General features: G+C 35.9%; 2 protein-coding genes across 2 annotated transcripts; both read left to right on the forward strand.

Moving 5' to 3' along the window:
• Nucleotides 1-1121: 1121 nt before the first annotated feature.
• On the forward strand, nt 1122-2882 carry LOC130569546 (dickkopf-related protein 3-like). The gene is made up of 5 exons (XM_057359251.1): nt 1122-1151; nt 1706-1819; nt 2170-2344; nt 2447-2648; nt 2794-2882. Exons 1-5 carry the CDS (start codon nt 1122-1124, stop codon nt 2852-2854), a joined length of 582 nt encoding a protein of 193 aa, XP_057215234.1. The 3' UTR covers nt 2855-2882.
• Nucleotides 2883-3628: 746 nt separating this feature from the next.
• LOC130569264 (cytochrome c oxidase assembly protein COX19) lies at nt 3629-5666 on the forward strand. Its single transcript, XM_057358797.1, has 3 exons — nt 3629-3788; nt 3879-3990; nt 4074-5666. Exons 1-3 carry the CDS (start codon nt 3707-3709, stop codon nt 4159-4161), a joined length of 282 nt encoding a protein of 93 aa, XP_057214780.1. The 5' UTR covers nt 3629-3706; the 3' UTR covers nt 4162-5666.
• Nucleotides 5667-9035: the final 3369 nt, after the last annotated feature.

A 9035-nucleotide genomic window follows, 5' to 3' on the forward strand; every position in this document is an offset into this window, starting at 1 on the left:
TGTAAAAAAGCAATGTATAAAGATTTTAGTCATATTATTGGTATTCATGAGTGCGGACAGGAAAAAATAATGAAAACATTATGGAGACGAGCTGCCAAATCCATCTTCTTTTCACAGTGAACGCACACATTCACACACGCAAACAGACCCTTACAGCTGATAAATCCACCGATTTCACAGTAATGACCTCAGTGGAATTGTATGGTCGTTTTAGTCATACATGTCTGACAACTGCAGATCAGGGCATGATAACTTTTTAGAAAGAAATTAAGTGATTAAAATGTAAGTGAATTATAAAGGAAAGAAATGGAAACGATTGCACTTTTATTTTGCAGCCATTAAAGTGCAGCTATTACTCTTGTGAATTACTTTTAAGCTAACAAAATAACAAAATACTACACTGACGCTGAATGCTTTGGATAAAAGGGATAAATTAAAAAGATATTTGATATTGAATTACCACAAATATTTGTACATTCCAAAAACATAACACATAACCTTGTATGTCCTCCGAAAACTTGTGTCTCAGGAAATGGAAAAAACACTGTACTTTTAAAATGATTAAATAATGTGTTTTCAAAGTTGACAGACACATTTTTATACTTTTTAATGGTTGGGTTTTTGCAAAACCCAGTGACAAACATTAAAGGTGACTAATAATAATGATTTATAACAACAAATAAAAATCACCAAATTTGAACCTTGGAAGGTTTTGGAAGGACAGCAACAATATGTAACTTTACACATTTAATTTGAACGTTTGGAAAAAAAATAATGACCCTTAGACTAAAATTGCTAAATAAAAACAGCTGTTCACTGCTATTGTAATTCTGGTTCTTTGTATTAAATTATTAACAGTTACATTTATTGTACAGATGCTTTTGAACATAACTGACTACATGCCATCATTCCATTGGTAATATATTCCATTTTATTGGCAAAATGATAATGAAACATCGATTGCATTTTACAATTTTACAAAATTTGGGCTCCCGGTGGCAGTCGATCGCTGATGATAATTCCACTTAATGGGATCAACAGGGTCGTCTGTGCAGCGCACCTCTGCAAATTATTCTCAGCATGGGGCGGTGGGGCCTACGGGGGCTCTACTGATGGTGTAAATGGGAGACTGTTTGTCCAGTGACGGGAGGGTGAGATCAACAACAACGGCAGCCCTACATGGTCCACTTGTCTATCATTTATTTGCTTTTGTCCAGATCTTTCTTTTCTGCGTTAGCCTGAATCGAGGTGAGATTCTTGTCTTGGCCTATTGTTAGGGCTGGTTTGTTGTCATCCTATTAGCACTGATAACCCCGCCCCTGCTACGCTTTTCACTTCTGTTGTTGACAACTTTGCCACCGTTGTCTGTGTATGTGGGAGGGGGTGGCAGGTACAAGCAATTCAACTAATCCATCAGCTACTATTTGTCTCCTGGGCTAACACAAACAGAACCGCAGGAGAGAGAGTGGCCGAGGCTGTATATATATAAGCCAGTGTGGTGAGAGAGCATCATGTGTGTAGGGAGTCCAAGAGAGAACATCAACAAAAACTGGGATCTCCAAAGAGCAATAACCTTAAGGCTTTACTTTCTTTTGCACATCTGTCTTTTTTTTACCTTTGTACAAATTTGATTTTTTTAAAGATGAACACAAAGATGTGGATGCTGCAGGTCCTGTGTGTTTGTATATGTGCACATGCTGTTCAGGCGAGGATCTGGGCCTGGATGTTGTCTATACCCTATAGTGCATCTGAGGATGGACCCGTGGGTCCCAGAGACAGGGAGGCTGAAATTCTTCCAAACAACCCTAAAGGAGACATGGTGAGTTTTCATGAGAGCTTTAAACATCTCACATTAAAAACAAAGTTAGTTTGCAAATTGTATTTGAAAACTTTAACCATCTGTTTTATCACAGTATAACAAAAAATAATACATTTTTCATAGAGCATGTCTGATCAAGAATTTTGGTTATAATCAGTTCATCTAACATAAAGTTAAAATAACAATCATGGTTCATTTTATTTGTTTGGAAATGTAAAAATCATAAATGACATCATATGATTTCTGTTTATTAAATTTATTCTTCATCAGCTGCAAAGCAAAAGTAATGTCTGTTCATTTTTTTTTAGATCAAATTCCTATAACACCCTGTATCTTTTCTTCCTTTTTAGGTAACATGTGAGCATGACCGTGCCTGTGGTAAGGGCTTTTCTTGCGACCGTCATTTTGGCCTGTGTGTGCCTCTGAGGCAGGAGGGGCAATACTGCAGACGGGATGCTCAATGTGTACGCGGGCTCAGCTGCATGTTTGGCAGGTGCATCAGAAGCATTCCAGATGGTCAGGAAGGTAAGAAACTAATTACAGACTCCAGATTTCTCAAGGGATTGAATAACACGACTGAAATTGCAAAGCAGTGTGTAAATATTTCAACCCCTCTGTCTCCTTCAGGGGCTCGGTGTAAACTCGACAGAGAATGTGGTGAATCTATGTGCTGTGCTCGTCATCACGGTGAAAGAGTGTGTAAGCAGAGACTAGTCTTGGGTGAGAGCTGCTTCGTGCCTGATGGTGGATTGGCATTTAGCATCAACCAGATCTGCCCGTGTGATGAAGGACTGCTGTGCCGTGGTCACGGAGAACCGATGAAAAGAGAGTAAGTGTCATTACATACGCGTTGTTGCATATATTGAAGAACATGGTACTTGTATACCAACAAAAAAAATGTTATAAAGTAAAAGAAAGTAAGAAAGTATCAACTAAGTTTATCTTACATTAACATCAACTTTTTTCTTTTGTAGGAGAGAATTTGTATATCACCCAGAATCCACAAGCTGGGCTTGTCAAGCTCCTAAACAATGAAGACTTGTTTAATATATTATGTGCTGTGTAAATAGAAAATGTTTGTAAATTATTGTATATATTAATAAAAATATTCTTATGAACACAGTATCTGATATATTGATTATAATTATGCCTTTGCTTTGTGATCTTACTGTAGTATTTTAAGTTGAATACATTTAAAATGGTTTAAGTAGTATAGTACAGACATGCTAAACAGTTCATCATTCCACAGTATTGTACAATATTGTCAAAATGTAAATAAATCGCAAAAAAAACTTTTACTCCAGTAAATATTTAATTATTTATTTCTTAATATAGCTTTAATTCAAATATTTAATTACCTTGAGGTTTTCTTTTTACGTTTCTAACATTTTTCGAAAAAAAAAAAATTCGTTAACTATATGAACACTGTAGTAACTATAAACCAAAATGAAGAGTTTGGTTCCAAAACAAGATTACTCCGTTTTTACATTTTTTTCAAAAATCATGTTTTTTAAATGTGCATTTCAATTAATATAAATCAATCTGCAGTTGGTTTGTTTTGATTTAAGCCATAATAACTAAAAAATATAGCTAACTAACACACTAAAAACATGATAACATAATAAAAAACATATGTTATCTCATTTCAGAACCAAACTCTTCAAATATAGTCAAACATAGTCACACAATAGTCACGAAGACTTTCTCCAGGATAACAAAAATGCGTTTCTGTTTCAAGCGTTCTTAGGGAAGAAACTTTTATTTTGAAATTCTAGTCATCCTAAACAGGAAGAAAACTCGTTTTGAAGCATCATTTATAGCTTCACACGTGCGTCTACGTTCTCTTTCACAAGGAAATGTAGTACTGAGACCAAATATTAGGACAAAATGTCAACGGCGATGAATTTCGGAACCAAGTCGTTCCGTCCACGTGCACCCGATAAAGGATCGTTTCCTTTAGATCATTTTGGTAAGACGGTGAACACCCAAGATTTACTAACATTAGTGAAAACATCTTCATGTTGTTCAACCTCTTCAATGATATTTTGTGTATACACAGGTGAATGTAAGACATTTAAAGAGACATATATGAGATGCCTTAAAAACAACCGGTTTGACAATTCACGCTGCCGGGAAGAGTCAAAGGAATACTTAGAGTGCAGGATGGACAGGTGAGTTTTCCTGATCTTTTCTGACCTGACCTAAGATTTAAGTTAAATATATCAGCAATTAATTCCTTTCTTTCATTTCACAGACAATTAATGGCTAAGGAACCCCTCGAAAAACTTGGCTTTAAGGACTTGGTGGACGACTCGCAAAAAGAAAACGAAGCCAAATCATAACAAAATATTATTTTGAGTAATATTTGTATTTAGTTTATTTATCATCATGTTGTTTGATATGTTTATATTCTTTTAAAATCATTGAAAACAAAAAACTATTTTAGTTCACGACATTGAAAATATTTTGTATGCTGGAATTTAAGGAGTATTCTATAAGCGCATTGTTCACTTTAAAGAAATCTTGTGTAAATAAGAAACTTTATTGTTAACTTTCAATTTAAAATAAACGAATATACAATAATCAAATAGCATGAATATAAATAAATAAATAAATGTTATATTTATTTATTAAAAATGTTATAACAAATAAATGTTTCTAAACAATTCAGGAAAAGAAAGAAAAATGAGAACAGTGGACATATTTGTGGTTAAATATTTCCATATTAACATGCTTTAAATGTATGGAATGAATCATTTTGTATACAATTTGGGACAGAAGTTTATTTCAGATCCTGACGCTTGCACTGTAGAAAGTAATACCTTAGATTTACTATGAACCTCAACAATGGTGAAAATCAACAGACTAATTCAGATAAACAGATAAGCCGCAATGCATGCTGGGAATCATGAATGAGTTTTGTACTATGATGTTACCCAGTATGCATTGCAGTATAACATTTTCGTTTGGTGATTGTCACCATTGTTGAGGTTCATACACTGATTCTTGATGTCTGTGTGTTGCAGTTATGCTGTAGATTAAGTTTTTATTTGCTTCCTGTTTTCACAAATGTTTCTAGATATCAAAATGTTCTCAAACTCCCTGATCTTATAGTGTTCTTTCATGATCAACAGCACAGCACTCAAATGAGATGAAATCAGTGAATCAAAGCACAACATGATGGTGATTTTAAACACCTGACAAATTATCAGTAAGCTTTACTTTCCATTTATTTCTTATTATTGGTTGATAATTGAAAAAGTTATTAAACTTGTTGTTGACATTATAACACTGAAGTTTTCTTATGTTTTCGACCTATTTTTGTAATGCATTTAATCACCGTCATAATACCGACTACCGTAATAAATGTTTCATCAATTACCGCAACATAAAAATGTATCACCGCCACAAGCCTAATTTCCTGACAGATCTTTTATACATGACCAAACATTAAAGGAAGAAAGGATCCATTAATCTGATGAATTTAAGTCCGCATGACACCTGATCGAATTGGCAACATGATTATAATAAAAACCTTTTAGTACCAAATAGGGTAAAGAAACTTGTCTGTCAAAACTGCATGTTTAAGCATTTAGGTTAATATATATCAAATTTACTCTCAATAACACATAAGTATCTAGGCCTACTACTCAAATCTTGTAGTCTTTGTGTGATGTATTGAAATCAACTATCTGATAATATAGCGTGTGATTGTATTTGTTGTACAATCAAGGACCCCGATGACTACCAGCAGGCACGTGCACAGATGAGCTCAACCATGTGCAGAGCACATTGCCTTTTGCCTTTCAACTCTGAAGTGGTGGTGTTTTTTTCTTTCTTTCATTAAATGAATACTATTGGTCACTCTTTACGTCTGTCTGCATGTTTTACAAATATTTAGCCAATGAAAGGTTAAAAAGAAAAGGGCCTCATTTATCAATCTAGCGTGGAAATGAGCGCAGATCAGTGCGCAGAAATCATATTACGACAGGGTTCACGTGTGATTCATCAAACATTCGTATCCCGCCAATCTCATTGTACGAATGATCGTACCTTGACAAATGCGGCGGCTGAAATCAATCGTAATTTACATATCACGCCCCTCTAAATTCGTGGGTGTAGACGGCCTCGCCCCTAGATTTTGCGACATGGAGAAATGCAGTCCGGCCAAAAGGGGGAACTTTTACGGTTTAGATTGTGGGAATATTTTTCAGATAAAAGTATGATTTAAATATCAATATAATCAATAAGTGTTTTCTTTCATTAAATCATTAAGCTATGTGCTTTTGTCATGTGCTTGCTATTGTGGGAATATTTTTCAGATAAAAGTATGATTTAAATATCAATATAATCAATAAGTGTTTTCTTTCATTAAATCATTAAGCTGTGTGATTTTGTCGTGTGCTTGCTATCTTACTCAGTAAAATAGTTACTGTGGCAAATGGGGGTTGGAGCCATAAATTATCTAGATCAACACACACACACACACAAAGAGTGTTTTTCACATAAAAATGTTATGAATCAATCCACTGCATATGTTTTAAGTATAATCATGAGTTGTGATGTGTTTTAATGAATCATAGGATTAAGAAACAACGCTATATAATTAAAAACATTAGATGATTAAGTGTTTTCTTTTTACTAAAAGAATGTTAAGAATGTTGGTATGTTGTCCGGCCACAGGGAACTGTTTCTAGGAGACCGCTCCCCAAAAAGAAACTGTCCTGGAGAACATTCCTCAGGACTGGCGATTGACCACAGGATATACGTTTTGAAATGTTATTTTACAGGAACTAAGAAAAAGGACTTCACGGTGATTGGTGGAAACGGAGCAGCACTCCTTAAAAGGCAGAGGAGGAGTCAGAAGATACGAGCGACGTCACATACTTTATAAATATGGGTGTTTTTGAATATTTTGGGGATGTTGGCTTTTTATGGAGTGAGGAGATCGTCTGACAACCCAAAGCTTTGTTACTTTTTACATCTAATAATAAAACTTCTATATAATTTGGAGAAAAGTCTCTTTCAAATTTTTGAACATGCAGGACTGCCTTTAAAGTCCACCAAGATATGTAAACTTTAACCTTGAAAAGCAAAATCCGAAGAAGTGAAAAACAGATTGGAAAGAGATCACTGTTGCTGGCAACAGCGAACCGAACTCCAGCTGAGATTTGTATTTTTTATTGGATATTTACTGGATATGGTAAAAACGCAAATCATTTATTATTATTGTTTCACTATTATTTTTACACTGAAAGTATTGTTGTTGCTTTAAATTATTTTGGTTGTATAATGCATTTAAATTTAAACAAAATTAATCTGACTTCAGTTTTAAATAATTTAGTTTGAGTTACATTAATGTGTTCATGTAAAAACGAATGTAGATGTAAATTACTGATCATTTTTGCGGCACAGTTCAATGTGTATTAAATGTTTTTTATACAACTTTTAACTTTTTTCATTTAGGTGAAGAGAAAATGGTTGGAGACAGATGCATGTTTCTAAACGGGGTGCTGCTAATCTTGCATTTCAGGCTGCTTAAATCAAGCACACACAGTTTTATGTTTGCTTCATTTATTTTTTTCCTCTTTCAGATTTGTCAGAGGAAAGAACCAAAACAGCGGTGTTCTGCCCCCATAAACCGGCCTGGAGCCTGCCACACAAAGCTATCTCGAGCTGTGACCCAGTGCGCGTCTTCCACTCTCAAGTGAACATCGCACAAATAAAAAAAAACATTAAATAATGTGTTTTGTGTTTGTTTTCATTAGACTGCATATTTGTCAAACAAATAAGCTACCGTCTTGCAAATAGGTAAACTAACCCATTGCTTGTAAATATATTGATTAGGCCTATTGTAGTTTTTTTAATGTTTTACTTTAACTGTGCATTTTAATTGTCGTAAATGATCTAAGGGTGCGTTTACACTTGGCATTAACATGCGACCTGTATCTGCATGTTGTCCACATACACATTGAAAAGACAAGTGTAAACGCGCTTCTGATCGGAATGTCATCCGATCAGCGTGTCCTGATCCAGAGGTAGTCGAGGACGCATTGTGATCGGATCTCAGTGTAATGTAAACGCAATCCAGACAGTTTATCTACATTTATCGGTACAATTTCACAGAAAACCCCGCCCGCCATCATTATTCTCTCGTCTCTCCGAAACCTGTCAGACTGCAGAGCAGCTGACAAATGCAGCGGAAAGTTTACTCTTGCTCCCGAACGTTGCACAGTCGTTCATTTTCCCACGAAATTATCATGGATACTTTAACCTACAGAGGATTTATGTCAAATCACACAAGATGTTTTACTTGACCACTTCAGCTGTATCATCGCTGTATTTGTGACTGCCATGAATGGCGTTGACTCGCGCGCGCACACACAGCGCCAGCTTAAAACGCATCATTTGTTTATTTTCATGTCACAGACACGAATGGCAACACTATACCAGGTTGTTTCTAACATACGTGTGTGTATTTACTGTAGCATACGGCGTAATCAACTCTCCGGTTCCCCGAGGTCTGCTGCCGCTTGTGTCTCGTACGGCTCTCACTAAATCCTTGGTGTTTCGAGTCTGACCTCATCACCTAACGTGTTTTTTCATCAATTTTAACAATCATAGGGTAGTTTAGATGGTTAGAGTAAGGTTAGGGTTAGGGTGTGGGTTAGGGTAAAGGTTTCGTAAGACTTGAAACACCAAAGATTTAGTCAAAACCAACAAGCCACGCCCACGGATCTGACTCGAAAGTACCGTCCCCGGAAAACAGATTAAGCGGCAGACGGGCACCTTGAAACGGAGCTCTGAATACACCGTATATCATTTACACACAGAAACAAGATTGTATAGTGCTAATAGCTGATGTCAGTAAACACGCTATTTAGGGCGCAGACCAAAGAAACGACGCGCTGTCACTTTCAGCCGAACCAACCCAAATAGACGAGAACGATGTAAGTGGTCGCTTTTGATCATAGGAACTTCGGCCTACTTATGTGATTATTTTATGTGTCTGTGACATGAATAAACAAATGATGTGTTTAAAAACACCGTTAGAGTGTGTGTGCGTGCTAGTGAAACCCACCACAGCTCAAGTACAAAAGCTTGTGTCATTTTACAAACGTCCTCTGCTTATACTTTCACATATAAGATCATTAATCGTTTTAACCACGGTTTACTTCCCACCGCTGCCTCGAGTTCAACATGGCTGCGTATCACA

Source organism: Triplophysa rosa, linkage group LG18 (genome assembly GCF_024868665.1).
Source record: "Triplophysa rosa linkage group LG18, Trosa_1v2, whole genome shotgun sequence".
Classification (NCBI taxonomy): Eukaryota; Metazoa; Chordata; class Actinopteri; order Cypriniformes; family Nemacheilidae; genus Triplophysa; species Triplophysa rosa.

What these genes read in the sequence shown, in the direction of transcription:
- LOC130569264 (XM_057358797.1), top strand. Translation starts at nt 3,707, where the DNA reads ATGTCAACGGCGATGAATTTCGGAACCAAGTCGTTCCGTCCACGTGCA. An exon ending in GTTTCCTTTAGATCATTTTG is followed by an intron (nt 3,789 to 3,878) that starts GTAAGACGGTGA and finishes GTGTATACACAG; the next exon opens with GTGAATGTAAGACATTTAAA. An exon ending in TTAGAGTGCAGGATGGACAG is followed by an intron (nt 3,991 to 4,073) that starts GTGAGTTTTCCT and finishes TTCATTTCACAG; the next exon opens with ACAATTAATGGCTAAGGAAC.
- LOC130569546 (XM_057359251.1), top strand. Translation starts at nt 1,122, where the DNA reads ATGGGAGACTGTTTGTCCAGTGACGGGAGG. An exon ending in ACAACCCTAAAGGAGACATG is followed by an intron (nt 1,820 to 2,169) that starts GTGAGTTTTCAT and finishes CTTCCTTTTTAG; the next exon opens with GTAACATGTGAGCATGACCG. An exon ending in CATTCCAGATGGTCAGGAAG is followed by an intron (nt 2,345 to 2,446) that starts GTAAGAAACTAA and finishes TGTCTCCTTCAG; the next exon opens with GGGCTCGGTGTAAACTCGAC.